Source organism: Zootermopsis nevadensis, unplaced genomic scaffold (genome assembly GCF_977971745.1).
Source record: "Zootermopsis nevadensis isolate Lab colony 2312 unplaced genomic scaffold, Znev_1.0 Znev_ptg000030l, whole genome shotgun sequence".
Taxonomy (NCBI): domain Eukaryota; kingdom Metazoa; phylum Arthropoda; class Insecta; order Blattodea; family Termopsidae; genus Zootermopsis; species Zootermopsis nevadensis.
This window is the reverse complement of record NW_028259162.1, coordinates 16,226,124-16,244,182: the sequence shown is the minus strand read 5'-3', so window position 1 is coordinate 16,244,182 and position 18,059 is coordinate 16,226,124. Positions and strand designations below refer to the sequence as shown.

The window sequence follows — 18,059 nt, the reverse complement described above, 5'->3', positions numbered from 1 at the left end:
AAATTTTTACTAATTTTTAAATTTCTGTTTGGATTGTGTTTCTTGCATTTTAACTGTTCAGGAAGGGAATAGCTGTAGATCCCATTGTTCATGGTACATAATGATGGACATGCAGGAAGATTTATTTAATCAACATTAGTACATATGCACTCTTTTACCACAAATATAATCAATCCCATACCACACTTTGTACTCAGCACTAGTAATACTACCAATTTATTCTACCTGCAAAGAATCCAGAGTTATCATTATGAATACAAAGTTTAAAAATTCATCAAAAGATTGTCTGCAGTATCATCATCAATATTTCACTGGTAAACAACCCCAAGTTTATAGATTTGCTGATAAAGACTAAAAATCTGTCACAGCACTGTGGTGTGGCACCAATATAAATCAAATGCTGAGTTGTCTGCATCAATGGTCAAGTTTTGTTTTCTCTCTTTCAATGTCTACGGTCTATACTATTTCTACTCATGCTATGATGAACTGAGAAATCACACTTTTCCTGGTTTAAAAAGAGACCATATTCTGCATGGAAGTTTCGACCAGCATTTCGTTCACTCTGCTGCCCAACCGATGCAATACGGATAATCCAGCCCTGTGTATAAGTAAGCCATTTTCTTCAAATTGTGCCACTTTCTGTGACAGTACTCATGAATGATTCAGACTCAGATGCAAATAAAACTGAAGACTCCTGAAGTATTACATAGACTAACAGCAGCAACAGTGATGGAAGGCAAGACTATTTGTCTTCAATCTATTTTTTATTTCTCTAGTTATCAATCTTAGGATTGGTTGGCAGCCCCATAACGGGGCTTTTTCTTGTGAAGGTACCACTGTGGTTTCACCTTGCCTTCCGTGGCCAGTCTTTATCCATCAGACTGGAAGAGAAAGGACGCGGACAAACATCCATGCCTCGAGTTAGATTCAAACCCACGGTCCCAGTGGCCAGGTGCACGAGGTCCATGCCTCAGACCACGTGGCCACAGGGAAAGCCCATCAAGCAACTGATACAGAATTCAATTAAATAAATCCAAAACTACACTTACCAACGAAAAAGAAAGACATTGTTGTAAAATTCTTAAACATAAGACTTATTAGAAATCCCAATAATGTACAATATATAACACACAGAAAACCTACAATTACAGACTACATTATCCACATCAGCTACAAAACGATTCTGTGGCAACAGAAAAGTTTGAGAAACACTAACCTAGTTAAAGCTGGTGATGTTTTAGGTGAAAGACAATTTATTCCAAGTTTTGGTTCTGTAACATTACCTAGTACTGCATACCATAAAGAGTCTTATGCCACTCAAAATGTGATATGAAAGTTCACACAGCCTTGACAAGTTTACCTGTAGTTGAAATAACAGCTGCAAGTTTGTCATGGATGTTTGTTACAACTTTCCCACCGAGCTTTTTAATTTCCTTCTTCAGCTCATCCCTTGGTCTTGTGGTTTTTCCCAATATTACAAACTCCATGTTCTTCAGGGGAGGTCCAGCTCTTTCTACTTTAGGTCTATACAAAAAAAGAGAGAGTTTCTGGAACATTCTGATCTTGCCCATATACATTAAGAATGCAACAGATGGAAGTAAATTACTTAGAGCTTTTCTGGAAGGATAAAATGTGTGGTGGATGGAATAACATGCATGACACATATACCATCAAAATATTTTATATAATGACATTAGCTTATCGAAGTGCAGGAAAAGGAGACATGTTTCGCATACAATATAAATGAAGCCCACTTTAGAATTTGCCAATATCTTGACAACACTTTTTCAAGGAAAGATACAAACATAAAACATTCACATCATTAGACAATTAAACTTTTATCGGAAAAATATTTTAATGCACACTAAACCATCGTCCTATGTGGCAGATACATCCCTCAAAAACACTGTGTTTGGTGGAACGGCAACAGATGAACTTAACACTGCATGAGATTAATGGGGATATGGGAACATGGCTAAGGAAAGACAAAATAAATAAACAATTATTTTTGAACAAACTAATATAATAAAGTATCATCGGAACGTGAAGCATTGAAGTAAAATATCAATGGAAAGTTACACTTTGAAACAAAATAGCAAAACAGAAAGTAAGGTCAACTGCTGCTGCGCTCATACCACTGCACCAACTAACTTAGAATATTTACTTTCTCATCTAGTGTCATCATGGTACAACTTTTCTTTACTTCATTATTATTCATACATTTATGTTTTGATTCCATAATGTTGTCCAAAAGCAATACCATAAACAGTAAAATAAGGAGAACAATACAATACAAGTTACCATGATAACAGCGAAAGCGAGTCTGAGACTAAATGTTACATGCAGTTTGTGAGATGAAGACAGGGTAAAAGACATGAGGAAATCTGATGATGATGAAACTTCCAAGGCGATTTAAGGTTTGCTTACTTTGAATTGGATGTTCCACTAATTGTTGGTGCAGCTGATGGTGTATGAAGCTGGACAATTCTCTTCCTTGCAACATATTTGTACTTCTGCCTGCAAAGTTAAGAAACCAATGTTTATCTGCTGTGAACAGGTCTAAAATGTAGTAAATAAAATTAATTCAGTCATAATGCAAAACAATTTTCAGTTTCAAAAAGATAACTCAATCTGCCTGACTTGCAACAAGGTATGGGGGAGTTCTGGTAATTTGCTCGCAATGTTCTGTACTTACAGAATACTTAAACTATTTACCAAGTGCTCTGGCCTCCTTGTTGCCATACTGTAATACAGTTTTGTTCCAATACTGTACAGTAATGCAAAAATGTAATAACTCCTACACACACACATAAACAGAGATAAAAGCCAGTGACACATGTATCCTCTGGGGACAGTGATCCATCAAAACTTGCCTCAAAAATCCAGCCTCCTCTAAGCAAAATTTTATAACCCACTGTCCTGGAATCAGCCAATATGAAAAGGCATTATTTAATTCAAGATCTAGGTTCAGTATATGGCTATGTAGGACACGTTTAGAATCCTTTTTGTATTTGCATGCACTATACATGTTACATTAACTCCTTCATGGCGTGGCTGAACTTTCTCGCTACAACAGAAGTTCTCATTGTAAGCTGTTTTCCTAATGTTGTGGTTACATGTACAATGCAAAGTTCAGGAGATGGTTATAAATAATGTGATATAAAATGTAAAATCACTGTTCCACTGATTTTATAAACCTCAATCTAACATTTAAAACTACATTCTACAAAAAGTAGTACAGTGAAACCTCGATGCATCGTTTTCGGCGGGGGTGGGAAATAAAAACGATGAATGCGGGAAAACGATAGATGCGGGAAAGCATTAAAAATTTAAAAAAAACAATGTTTCTCTTTCAAAGTTACTTCTTTTTACCAAAAAAGTCTTTAATGGACAACTGGTTTGTTGAAACTTTACGTTTTAGACCAAACAGAGCACTTTCCACGTTCAAAATGTTTTCTTCGTCACGTTCACTAATATTAAGCGCATAAAAGAACGACTTCACTTTCGTCAATGCAGCGTGTGCTTCGGCAAAACTCGGCAAAGCTTTGGGCTCGCATTCGTCGTCTTCCTCTTCCTCACCGCTCCAACCCCCTTTGCGGACAATAACAGGAAGAATGGAAATACTATTACTGCCGAACTCAACGAAACGTAGCTGTAGAAGACCCTGAACCGCTGGAAACGAGATGAACCAGAAGAATGAAAAGTGCCGCCAGCCTTTCCTTTGTACTTATAATAAAAGCATTTGTGAAGAAATTCACACTGCACATGCCATCTGGCATCGCTGGAACGAAATATGAGTGCACCCTAATTAAAATCGTAAAATTTCTGACAATGCGCGCCACCATTATCTCCAACTATCACCCCTGCACCGCTGACCCTCATTCCAAAAGAATGTGCTGGTTGGGCGACATAACAGGTTACCGCTACTGTGTATTCCAAAAACATTATGCGTCTTTCGGTATTAATTTATCTCTAAACCCAGCATTTTAAATTCTCAGAAACGATCATTGCGGGAAAATTGTGGGCCGGGACTAAGATTTTTAAACGATCGATGCGATAAAACGATAGTTCGAGGAACGATAGAAGCGGGAAAATGTAACATTATTTTATATGGGATGTATTCGGGACCGAACAAAACGGACGATGCATCCGGGAAAACGATAGTTCCGGGAACGATGGATAGAGGTTTCACTGTATTCACAAATTTTACACTTCACAACTTTCAGACACAAACTTTCCTAAAAAGTTAAATTAAGTGAATCAATACAGCAGACATATTGTATAGTGCACAATCATCTGGTTACTTACAAGAAAACATGGTCTGATGAGAATTCAGGGGGTATTTTGAAGGGCTTTCTCTTTGGTTCTAGTGTTTTATTCTGACACTTGGTCCACTCAGTCAGATCTCCCAGGCACTGATAGCCCACACCTGAACGGAACACAAACTGCCCACCTTTGCACTCCTCACAGCGTTCAAGAGAACCGAATGTCATGATGTCAGCCAGATGATCCAATATCTGCAAACCAAGAAAAACAGAAGCCTCATAAATGAAGCCTTTACAGTTACTATAAGAATATCTGCCTCAAAAAATATGAACATGTTGCCCACGGAAAACTTTTCATGTCAGGCATTCAAGACCAAAATGGTATAACAATCACGGCTTTCAAACAATTGAGACAAATGTTCAGATCAGGTTCGAACAGAAAGTAATATCTTATTCTGGTTATGTCCTAAATCAACATTTTAAGAACTGTAAAAGATTCAGTAACTGGATTACAAAATATTTAACTTACTGGTACTCATTAACACAGAAAACGAGCCAATACATGCAGCCCAACATTTCACACTTTAACAAAGCTGCATTCACAATTAACAATTATGTATTATGTCATACAGTCAACCAACATCACCACAGCTCACAAAACATTTGTATCTATTGAAACTAATCCATTCCACATCCAGCCTGGCCAAGGAAGTACTGTTTAATTTCAACATCTTTCTTACAAAGCATTGTTTCTGCCCTTCGCAAATCAAGTGTTAATAACAAAAGCATTCACAGCAATGTGAAAAAATGCTGGAAAGAGAGTGTCTTTCATTGCTTCCTCCAATATTTGCAGATGAAACAGGTCTGCAAAGGAAATTAAGACCTTCTGCTCTTCATGTCCACAGTATTTAATTTTGCACTTTGGAACAACTGTCAACAGGTGCAGAACCACTTCTTAAGAAATCATCACATCAGGCTCGAGATTCAAGTGTCATTCATTTTAAAACTTTGGTTCAGTTTTATATTTATTGTTCACTTCAAAGCCACACATGAAATACGATAATATTACACATAATCAATGTGCAGTTCTTTGAGACAAACATTCATATGTTAAGACATTCAATGTCAGATGTTTAAATACCAGTTTGATCTGGCACACAAAGCAGAGTTAAATTGACACATGCAATCATAAACACATACGAGGTGCGATCGGAAAGTTTCCAGATTGCGCCTATAAAAACCCGTACACTTATCTCAGGTATTAAATTCATCCATCACCCTCGAAGTAGTCCCCTGGGAGTGAACACAACAATCCCAGCGCCGCTGCCAAGCCTGGAAGCATCCCTGGAAATCTTTCTTTGTCAGCCTGTCAAGCACCATCTGCGATTCTGCCTGAATCTCTTCTATCGTCTCAAATCTCCTTCCCTTTAGCTGAATTTTCATCTTTGGGAAGAGGAAGAAGTCACACAGAGCTAAATCCGGCGAATAAGGAGGGTGCGGGATGACGGCCATGGTGTTTGAGGCCAAAAACTGCCGAACTTTGAGGGCGGTGTGCGCTGGCGCGTTGTCATGATGCAGCAGCCAGTTGTGGTTGCACCACTTTGCCGGCCGCTTCCGTCTCACATCTTCACACAACCTATCCCAACAATGTCGCACAAGTCGTTGATGGTACGACGTCGATCTTCGTGAATGGCCTGCCGAATCTTCGTAACATTTTCGGGCGTTGTGCTCGAAGATGGTCGTCCAGAACGCTCGTCATCATCGACAGAGGTTCGGCCATTTTTAAAACGTGAATGCCACACAAAAGTTTGTGCACGACCCATTGCGGACTTCCCAAATGCTTGCTTTAGCATTTCATAGGTTTCCGTAGCCGTTTTGGCGAAATTTGATGCACACTCTTTCTTCATGAAAATCCGCCATTCCGAAATCGCAGGAGGGTCGGTGTAATGCACTACCAAAACGCCCGTAACTGAGAAACAAATGCTAATTCGATGATGCCGGCTGGCACACTGATTCACTATGAATGTAGGCCGCACCCCCTAGCGGCAGAAGCTCGTACTACATCCGGTTGGCCCTCTATTGACACAGTCTTGAAACTTTCCGATCGCACCTCGTACAACAGAGAGAGAAACTGAAAAACAAGGTTTATTGAATGTACCGTATTTATGTGTGTACACAGATAATTGGCAGGTGCAGAAAACACCACAAATGGGCAGATAAAAGGAAACTACAAATGCCCGAAATTATGGGTTCAGTTACAAGATCACACCAGTTCTGGTTTCGGACTCTGAAAATTTTAAGCACTTTATTTTGTGAAAAGAGCTTCAACATGCAAGTGTCTACACACATTCCTCTTCACAAAATGAAAGTAATAAAATGGCAAACAGACCTTATCCCTTCCAACTGGTATATCCTGGTCATTGTACCCTAGCAGCCAATGCAAATCCCTCTTCTTAATGTCCTTCTTCAGCTGATCTCGGTATTTGTATATCTGTTCATTCTGTGCTTTTATTTTAGAATTGTCACTGCTGACTTTCATTTTCTTTGATGGGCTCGGTCCGTCATCAACTGCATCAGCTTTTTCTTTCCTTCAACAGTGCAAGACACACGTCTATAAACAAGTAGATCCTCTAACCTAACACTGCAAAATTGAAAGCTCCACATTCAAACACTGCAGTTAAAAACATAAATTACTACAAAAATAAATAAATCAGAATAAAATAAAATAAAAATACTACAGATCGTACTTTCAAATCATAGAAAAACCAAACTATGAAATCTACCATACCATTTTAACAACCTGAAACACCAAGTGTCACTTTAAATTCACCTTACTTCCTAGAGTGAATATCATTCAGAAGTAATGGGATGCCAGAGTACAGAAGAAAAACAAATTCATATATTTTGATATATTGGTGAGACTCCATTGTATTGCAAAGTGATAAAGAAGTATATGATCTGGAGCTTTCATGGTGACGAAGTACAATAAATTCTTCTTGGGCTACCAGTGGTTGAAATGTGTGTGCAGAGCAAGCACTTGATTCCACACACCAGCCCCTATTGGCTAGAGTGCAACCATAAGTAGGGGGCTCTGGTATATATTATATATATAACACAGACTGGATTTCCAACCACTTCAGTACCCTGAGGATGAGAATAAAGACAGCTCACAAAACGTTGGTTTTTTCACCTTTCAACCACCAGATGGCAACCCAAGAATTTATTATGATAAAGTCAAATTATAAACTCTCTTCCAAGGTTGAAATTCAAGACACTGATGTTCCACAACCTTTTTCACTTATTACAAAGACATGCAACAGCACACCACAAAATTTTGTCTCAAAAACAGGAGTGCAGAACTATACATGGCATAAATATGTATCTACATGTAACAACTCAATCATATAAAAACAAAACATAACACATGTTAAATAAAACTGAATTTTTATGTATGTATTATGAATCTTAATTAGAAAATATAAGATATTGCCTTTTTCTAACTATAACATTTGAATATACAATTTATTATAAAAATCCAATGCACACTTGAAACCTGTGGCGGCAGAGCGGTTGCAGAACACACAACAGTATCCAAAAAGAACCTACATACTGAGTTGTAAAGTTTGCATCAATTACAATGTTTAATTATGATACAATGTATTTATAAGTATGAATAAAGGCAGCTCATAAGGAACATTACACCAGTGAATATTGATGCACATAGGAAATTTACAGTAACCATTGTAAGAAGCCTCTTATAAATACCAAATTATACCAAATAGTTATTCAAAGTTGTCATAATTTAAATTGAACAATTAACAGTGGTTATGATTTTAGATTCAACCATGAATAGCAACAAACTATTTTAGGAAACATTAAATAGAAAACAGACACAGTGATACCAAACTTTACAATGTGATCAGCACTGATGCTTCTTATTTCGAATTCCCAGCCAACCTGTTAATGAAAACTGTACAGCGTGTTTCAAAAGTAGCTTTACAACTTGAGGCGAGATATTGGTGAACTGATAGGAAAAACATATAATTTCAGAACATAGAAATATAGTCAAACACTTCAAGTTTTATGTCCATCGGCTTTTTATGGTTCAACGTGACTTCCATTTGTCATGTGGCAGACGTCCCATCTGTAGTCAATATCTTGCCACACACAGTGTAGCAACTCTGGTGTCACTTTAGCAACTGCGGAGGTAATTCAAGTTCGGAGTTCAGCCACATTTGCTGGTAAGGGTGGCATGTACACTCGATCTTTAACAAATCCCCACAAGAAAAAATCTAAAGGTGTTAGATCCAGGGAACGAGGTGGCCTTGCTATCGGGGTGGCCCGACCAATCCACCAACCTGGGAAACGGTTGCTGAGGTCATCGCACACTTCTCCGAGGTAATGAGGGGGTGCACCGTCTTGCTAGAAGTGAATGCGTCCTTCCTGGTTATCTTCGTCAAGTTGAGGAATGAGAAACTGTTGGAGTATGTCCAGATACACAATGCCGGTAATGGTCTTCTCCATGAAAAAGAAGGGGCCGTACACTTTATCTTTGCTGAGGGCGCAAATACATTAACTTTTGGACTGTCACGAACATGTTCCAGGAAGGCACGTGGATTTTCACTACCCCAAATCCTGCAGTTGTGGGTGTTGACCTTACCAGTGACAAGGAACGTGCTTTCGTCCAGAAATCCTTTGTCGTCTTCAACCTGCCGCAACATTTATATACTATAGCTTATGTGCATGATACTTGATGTGTCTGACTAAATTTGTGCATTTAAAAATATTGCGCATGTCCTTAATAAATTTATATTCTCCTGCAAAGTTGTAAAGCTACTTTTGAAACACGGTGTATAATATGGAGCTGACAAACACTATTAAACAGAGAAACAACTGAAACAAATGCTCTTAGATATATGGAAATGTGGTATCCACTAACTGTATTGTCTCCCTACCTACCAGCCTCCACACATGGTATATAGACCAGGTACATGGGGTGTAAACCCCCTCTGTTCAGAGTAGGACACAATTTAATTGGCTGCCATCACTGAAGGGTTAATCAGTATTATATTCTATTTGCGATACGCCACTTACTTTTCAACTTTAGGCAATTTGTTTTTCACCAATTGCTGATCTTCTTTCTTTAAGCTCTTGATACCAGGAAGACAATCCCCAGATTCCCAAAATTCCAGTTCATCACGCAGTTTTGCAAAGCATTCGACATGGTGCCACCGCTCCTGACCACCATACATTTTTGCATTCTCACTTTCAAAGTCCTTCTTTGAAATTCTTACTTCATCCTAAAGAAAATAGCAGATTGATGAAAGGCTTTTTCATAACTTCTGTCCTATAAAAATGGAATCTTCACAAAGTCTTCTTCCCACACCATTTTCATAAATACAACAAGACACCAAATTCACATTAACGGAAATAAAATGAGGAAAGACATTCATTTTAAAACAACAACAAACCATGCATATTATGCACATACTAAACTTTTAAGGTATCTACTTTTGTCCCAAAAAACTAAATCAAAAATAAATAAAACTTTAATGACACCTATTCTATGTATTGAATCTCAAACTTGGACAATGGCTTCAGAAGAAATGAAGGCCCTTACAATATTTGAAAAGAATATTATTAGAAGAATTTACAGTACCATAAATGAAGGAGAAAGCTGGAAAATAACTAATAAGGAGAGAGGATATGTTAGAAGGGGAAGATATTGTAAAATTTATAAAATCTCTTACATTGAGATGGTGCAGACATATTGAAAGGATGAATAATAACAGAGGGCTCACAAACATAATGACAACTAAAATGCACAGAACAAACAAACAAAAAAAAGGGGGGGGGAAAAAAAGAAAAAAGGGGCAGACAATGTAAAAGATGGATAGATGAAGCTGAAGAGAGCTGGAAGATTATGGGAACACGAAATTGGCATACAGTGGCTAAGGATTGTCACGAATGGAGGAAAAATGTACTGGAAGCCAAGGTCCACAACAGACTATAGTGCCTGAGAAGAAAAAGTAATTTTTAATTTCAACATATTTAATTCCGCTAAAAACCAACGCGACATGAACATTTATATGTTTACTACAGTGAAACCTCGATGCATCGTTTTCGGCGGGGGTGGGAAATAAAAACGATGAATGCGGGAAAACGATAGATGCGGGAAAGCATTAAAAATTAAAAAAAAACAATGTTTCTCTTTCAAAGTTACTTATTTTTACCAAAAAAGTCTTTAATGGACAACTGGTTTGTCGAAACTTTACGTTTTAGGCCAAACAGAGCACTTTCCACGTTCAAAATGCTTTCTTCGTCACGTTCACTAATATTATGCGCATAAAAGAACGACTTCACTTTTGCCAATGCAGCGTGTGCTTCGGCAAAACTCGGCAAAGTTCGGGCTCGCATTCGTCGTTTCTCCCTCTTCCTCACCGCTCCCTCAACCTTCGCGGACTATAACAGGAAAAATGGAAGTACTATTACTGCCGAACTCAACGAAACGTAGCTGTAGAAGACACGATATGAACCAGAAGAATGAAAAAGTTTCGCTCGCCTTTCTTTTGTACTTATAATAAAAGCATTTGTGAAGAAATTCACACTGCACATGCCATCTGGCATCGCTGGAACGAAATATGAGTGCACCCAAATTAAAATCGTAAAATTTCTGACAATGGGCACCGCCATTCACTCCAACTATCACCCCTGCACCGCTGACTCCTCATTCCAAAATAATCTGTGCTGGTTGGGCGACATAACAGGTTACCGCTACTGTGTATTTCAAAAACATTGTGCGTCTTTCGGTATTAATTTATCTCTAAACCCAGCATTTTAAATTCTCAGAAACGATCATTGCGGGAAAATTGTGGGCCGGGACTAAGATTTTTGAACGATCGATGCGATAAAACGATAGTTCGAGGAACGATAGAAGCGGGAAAATGTAACATTATTTTATATGGGATGTATGCGGGACCGAACAAAACGGACGATGCATCCGGGAAAACGATAGTTCCGGGAACGATGGATAGAGGTTTCACTGTATAGCCCATGTGTCTCAGTACCAAATCAGGAAACAGTGACAAAGTTGCATGCATTCCTAATCAGCTTCACAGTGAGGTCAGAATAACCAGCACCCAGCTGTGCCGAACATGGTGTATCTGCTAGAACCAAGATTCAGTCATCAAAACATTATTCAGCTGCATATAATAAATAACATAATACTTTTTCACCGTTACAAACTCTCTCTCACACACACATCATATGCAAAGACCAAAAACGTATGACAACATAATAATATTTATAACAAGTTGAGACAAATAGTTGATTTTGACATCCCACCTTCATTATCTTCTCTTCACAGCCTCTGCATGTGGATCTGCTTGACTTCGCACACTCAACAGTGAAATCCTTCAGTGCAACATTATTTTCTGTAGCTGCACCTCGTTTTTTGCCCTTAGACTTAGGTTTATCCTTTCCACCAGCATCTCCAGCTGCTGCTGCCGCTCCTCCATCTAAGGAGGCAGTTTATAACATGAATGTTAAATTTAAATATAAAAGGCACACACAATAAAGGATAAATTAAACTGTTGTACATTTTTCAACTTCTTCATACTTTGAGATTTACCTTCCCCATGTGAGATTTAAGTGCCATATGTTAAAAAAGTAAAACACATGACAGTAAAACGTTTCAAAGCTTTAAGACATATGTTATGTCCACAAGACACTGAATAGTGTAGACCCACGTCATTTGCAGATTTGCACATAAAATTTTTCTCATTATTGTGGAAATATTTGTGCACTGTGGTGCAGGTCCTCAACTCTCTGGTTATTCTTGTGCAGGCACACGAAGTAATACACAACAGCCTGCCTGTGCCAGAAGCTATGTACACATCATGCCACAGCGAGTGTACTTCGACTACTTTTTACAATTTTTATAACTGTATGATGCTGCTGTGCTAATAATTAATAAACATCAAAATATTAGTGTTGGTGTTTATCAGGAAGCAATCAGTGTAGTTGTCAGCATGATCAAACACAACAGCAACAAATATGACACTTAATATGTATAATTATTATACATTTTAAGTATCATATTTTGTGTCTTTGGTACAACTTTTGTGGACTCAATCAGTTCTTTAAAGAAAACTGATCTCTGTATAACTGCTTCAATTAAATTAACAGAAATTATGTTGGTCTTTTGGGTTGTAATGCAATGAGGACTTTTAGGTAGATACCAACCTTTCATAGGAACATGCCACCTCCATCATCAGCCCACATGGCATTTCAACCAAACACTGATATCTTCTCTGCTGGGAGAAACTCAAATCTCATACAACAGAAACTTGACAATTTGGATTTCCAGTTCACAATAAACTCAAATGCATCCTCAAATAACTTCAGTCTACTTATCTACTGAAAATAACAGAAACTCAATTTCCATCTCTGAATAAACACCTATCTACTTTAAAGCAACTTATATAGTTGATACAGCAATAATCTCCTACCTACCTATTTTTGCTTTTATCTTCTCCTGATCCTCCCATCTTAGGGACTCAAAATGAGAAATATCACCTACTGATTTTGGCCGCTGACGTCCAAAGAAGCACATATAGTGGTACCAGAACGGTGTTTTTCCATCAAACATCGGTAACTATAAAAGAATTTATTAAAAAAAGAATGCCTTATATCAAATAAATCATTAATTGTTATTTATGTATGATGGTTATGAGTATCAGCAGCCATCAGTAATACCCACATAACTCACAAAACATTCTATTACATTTAATACAAACATTCAAACACACAGTGAATATACCTGACAAACATGTCAGTTAAGTATAACCCAATACTTGCAATTACGCTCTGAAGACTGTCAATTTAATGTACATACATGTACATGTGCGCCATGATCCCTATTTCAAATAAAACTTAACAGAGGAGATATCGTACCAACACGTATGTATACACTTCTTCAAAATATAAGTCTGACTAGCTCATAAATACATGATTATATCCCCTCCCTCTAGAAGTGTATAAAATTGGGCTTCAGTTTTCCTTTGAGTTCTACAGAGCCCTCAGTCCTTTAACAACATATGCCTCTTTGTACAACATAATTATGTAAGCAAGAAAATCCATCATACAGCATGATGAATGTTATTCCATCTGTGTAATCATGCCAATTGGCCAGACACATTCAATAACTGACATCATCAGAACAACATATGCATTTATCTTTATTACATTCCATGGATGCACGAGTTAGTCAGATGACATTAAGAAGTGAAATAAGTCATAATAATATAACACATAAAAAATAAGTACAATCCATAATATTATAAAGCTTTTGATTCTACATGAATTCCAAATCCTGTTATTTACAGTGATGGGAAATATGTATTTTATTTAAACATTTATTTTCCTTAACTACTATTTGTACGTTATATGTTTATGGACCAATTATAAGACACCTCTAAGTAAAGTCTTAAATGTGGCGGAAGCCAGTTATATTGTAAATTCCTACCTGAACCATAACGGCCAAACGCAGTGAATTATTTTCAATAGAAGATTTGCATCCTTTACATGTTGCACGGCCGCTTTTGGCGTATTCTGCTATATATGGCAAGTCGTCTGACATTATTCACTGATATTTTAAAAATGTAGCACAAAACGGCGCATAAGAAATTACAGACATACACTCTTACTAAACCTACACATGTAGAGCAGCTATAATACCAACCAAACGACCTTAGCATTGGCAGCTCCACAGAATAACAGCCAATCTGTGTTACCAACGAAACAGGAGTTAAAACGAGAAGCTGAGAATAGGGAAAACTGGCGAGCTCTTTTTGGGCAGAACAATGGACCTGTCGTCAGACAGAACACTAAATAATAATAATATTTAAAACTCCAGACCCTGCGTAAGAGAAGGCATTGTAGTGATGCACTGTTCCTTGCGCAGGTTTGCCGCGGCTTTAAATGCTGTCCTTCCCTTCTGGAAGCTGTCGGTGTCCGCATCCCTGCCCGGAATGTGAGAGATTTTTCTATGTTCAGTTTTAGCCCTTTGATCAAAAACAGTCCTTCTGCTAGATGCGCATCAGCTGCTAATGTTGTCTGCAGGGACTTGGACATATTCGAGACGAAAATTGTCACACTTCTTCACATTCTATAATAGTATAATTTACTTAATTGATTTAAATTATTTTTACAAATATGCTAATATATTTAGTTGCAATTTTCTTGTGTATTAACGTCCTCCGTACTAATGTATTTTATAATCTGCTTATTTTACCGTTTATGTTTTTATTGTTTCGTGTGCTCATCTCTGCGCTGTATCTGTAATTGGCCTTCTGGCTGTTGATACAGCACACTAATAATAAAGAATTGAATTATTATTATTATCATCCCATCTATTCACCCTTTATGGGGTATGTACTTCCATGTACCCGAGACAGACCTTGTCCCTAAGGTACATAGGGCAGCAGCTATTTCCGGGATCCATATTGTTTTTAGCAAGTGCCACATGTATTATTTAATTTTATTTTATGAAATTATTATTATTATTATTATTATTATTAATATTATTAACCTAGCTATTCCCTTTGTTAAATCCAAAAATTCTACCTATCCTCATTGGTTTACAAAACTCTTGTCTAGTACATTAGAAAGAAGAATGCATCTCTTAAGAATTTTTAAAAATCTAAGTCTGATTATCATTATAGCGTTTTTTTTCATACTATCGAAAACTTGTTAAAATGACTATTAAATCAGATAGATTAGTTCGGCTAAAAACAATTGAAGAAAATTTGAAAACCCAACCAAAGCACTTATGGAAATATATTTCTAAATTTAAAAAGAAAGACCAGTCTATTACACAATTTAAAGTTGGAGAGAGTTTTATCACGGAACCGCAGGCAATCGCAGAGGCCTTTGCAGACCGCTTTCGTTCTGCGTTTAACTCCTCTTCTTGCGTTAATGTTACGACTAGTTCCGATTTCGCCTATTCTGATGTTTTGAGTATTCCACGTATCTCTGTTGATTATATTACACGGGCAATTAGTCGTCTCCGATCTACGAAATGCGTCAGACCCGTTGAAATCCCGACTTTCATTATAAAAGGCTGTACTGAGATTTTAACTCCTATTTTACGCCATATTTTCAACCTTAGTTTATCTAGTGGGAATTTTCCTTTGTTATGGAAGCTAGCGGCTGTTGTGCCTATTTTTAAGAAAGGCAATGGTGTTTTAGTTTCTAACTATCGGCCTATTTCGATTTTAAACAATTTTTCCAAAATTTTTGAAAGCATTGTTCACTATCATCTTTCATTTTATTTTAAATTTAAGTTACATCCCAGTCAGCATGGCTTTTGTAAATCTAAATCTACGGTAACTAATTTAGTTACCTACCTTAATGATGTTCAGCCGTCTGTTTGTTCACAGGGACAGATTGACTCTGTGTACTTTGATCTTAAGCAGGCCTTTGATTCAGTCCCGCATTCTTTTCTTTTGAAAAAGCTTAATAACTTCGGACTATCTTCTCCTTATGCCAAGTGGTTTCAAAGTTATTTATCAACTTTGTTCGCATTTTAGGACAGTCTTATTCTGCTTACTCGGTGTTATCTGGAGTTCCACAAGGCTCTACCTTGGGACCTCTGTTATTTAATATTATTATTAACGATCTTTGCGACAAAATTAAGTATTCTAAATTTCTCTTATTTGCTGATGACTTGAAACTATATCCTGATATTAAATCTGTGGATGAATGCAAATCTCTTCAAGCAGATATTGATTCCTTACGTCAGTGGTGTGATGATAACAATATGGAACTTAACACAGAGAAATCCAAAATTATATCGTTCACACGTAAAACCAACAGTATTCATCTTAATTACATTCTTAGTGACTTTTTAATCTTGCGTACTATCTATTCTACTATAAAAATTTGTGATTTGTCGTCGTCGTCATACAATTTGTAGCAAAACAATCACGTCATCAAACAAATAACGCTTCACAACGAGATCATCAAACATTCGGCGGGGGGTGGTTTGTTGCGTTTTAAAAACTTGACCAATACTCCCAAAGGGGGGTTGATTGCGTTTTAAAAACTTGACCGACCCCCCCCGAAGGGGTGTTGGTCAAGTGTTTTAACCTCCTTCCTTTAATTGTATGCCGAGTAAACAGATGACTTTTCCTAGGTAACAACAATGCCGAGTAAACAGAAACGCAACAGCGTTTTAAACACTTGACCAAGATGGACTTTGCAGGTTCCAATGAAATACTGCTAACCACCTGCATGACTCTTGGGTCATATAACCCACAATCTAAATTTTCACCATTATTCATACCTCGTAAATTATGTCATTAAATATTGTTTTCAGCCCTGTAAAAGGATAGCAGTGGATACAGTGGACAGCGTCAAGAAATCGAAAAGTGGAAGTAAGTTCTATCTTAAGTAATTAATTCAGTTTATTTTAAAGAATGTCCTAACAAGGAATGGGTATGCAGATGACTCACGGCTGTTCTTTACAGGACTTTCAGTGCTGGGTGATGGCATTATTGTCTCACCATTTGACTTCACAAATGTCATATTGATATTACTGGAAATTAAGATGTATGACTCTCGATTAGCCTCCAGTCTGTAGACTAAACACCTGCTTTATGTGTTTTATGTATAAGTTAAAAATAATTAAAGGACTTACATCCTGTATAAAATAGGTGAGAAATTTATATTATCTTCATTCATCTAGTTACTGTACTAGGTGTTTGGTGCTTCAGGGATGCAATTTGGGCCTGAGACTGGCTGAATCTGGTGAAGATTTCCTCAACACTTTTTTTTTACTAAAATTGAAACTTTATGAATGTATAATATTCTATGTTTACAACAAACAGGCTCAGGGAGCATGCTTTTATTGCAGTGTTCTATGTTGGCCAAAATTCTTGCTTGGAGTCTGCGCATTTACCAGGGAAATCAAGTCTTTTGTCTTGCTGTGATGGTTTATGAGACTGTTGCTGGAGATATTAACTAGAAACATCTGTGGTGTGGACATAAGCATACTAGGCAGACCATGAAATCATGAGTTTAATAGAATGATGGTGTTTGTTGCTGACATTCATCGTGATGAAAGTCTTCAATGAGATGTTAATTCAAAGATGGGTCATAGTGCCATGTAGTCTGGTAGAAGTTTACCATTGTTTCATACATACAGGCTGCATCCATCATCAAGATGATCTTTCATTGCCCTTTGATGGAGATGGCAAGGACCTCTGAAATGTTGGTAAACATCTGCCAGAATACATGGCAGTACAGCAGCCCAGAAGACGGCCATCTTCGTACTTGCTGACATAAGAACCTCATATCCTACAGGATGTTTAGTCACAGGCCAGTCAAGAGAAGATTGATTTGATCTTTTAGTGTACTTCACACTCTGGCATGAGTAAAGAATGTTTTATGGGCCGATCCTTGTTTCTCTGTTGGTCTGTTACATTTTTTCTAGGAACTATGCAATTCCCATGACTCAAGGTCATTGTTGGAACATGTAACTGTGAACAGTTTGAACTGGGGTCATTAGTGGCTTACATTCTTGCTATAGTGATGCTGACTCACAGGAGTTCTACTGCCTGCAAGCAGTGTGTAATCAGTTGCAGTTAGAACATAAGAATTCATTCTTCAGTAGTGAGGAATAAGAAATTTCATGTTGTTCTGCAGTATAAAGCCTGAATATCCAAAAAATCATAAAATTCGTAAAAGTATTACATATAAAATAAGGAAACAAGTTTGACTTTACCTCTTGTA

At 37.3% G+C, this 18,059-nt stretch overlaps 2 protein-coding genes across 2 annotated transcripts in view; one reads left to right on the top strand and one right to left on the bottom strand.

The window, feature by feature from the left end:
• Window positions 1-14,008, bottom strand: part of LOC110828240 (poly [ADP-ribose] polymerase 1-like) — a 28,720-nt gene extending 14,712 nt beyond the window's left edge. Inside the window, exons 1-8 of the mRNA XM_087359161.1 lie at window positions 13,792-14,008; window positions 12,780-12,921; window positions 11,610-11,782; window positions 9,360-9,565; window positions 6,655-6,853; window positions 4,309-4,517; window positions 2,428-2,517; window positions 1,361-1,524 (exon numbers count right to left, since the gene is read on the bottom strand). Of these exons, the coding sequence (XP_087215287.1) occupies window positions 1,361-1,524; window positions 2,428-2,517; window positions 4,309-4,517; window positions 6,655-6,853; window positions 9,360-9,565; window positions 11,610-11,782; window positions 12,780-12,921; window positions 13,792-13,905 (1,297 nt within the window). The 5' untranslated portion in view covers window positions 13,906-14,008. The remainder of the gene's footprint in view (window positions 1-1,360; window positions 1,525-2,427; window positions 2,518-4,308; window positions 4,518-6,654; window positions 6,854-9,359; window positions 9,566-11,609; window positions 11,783-12,779; window positions 12,922-13,791) is intronic.
• LOC147872172 (ribosomal protein S6 kinase beta-like) overlaps window positions 1-18,059 on the top strand; it is a 353,544-nt gene that overhangs the window by 292,108 nt on the left and 43,377 nt on the right. The window lies entirely within an intron of this gene.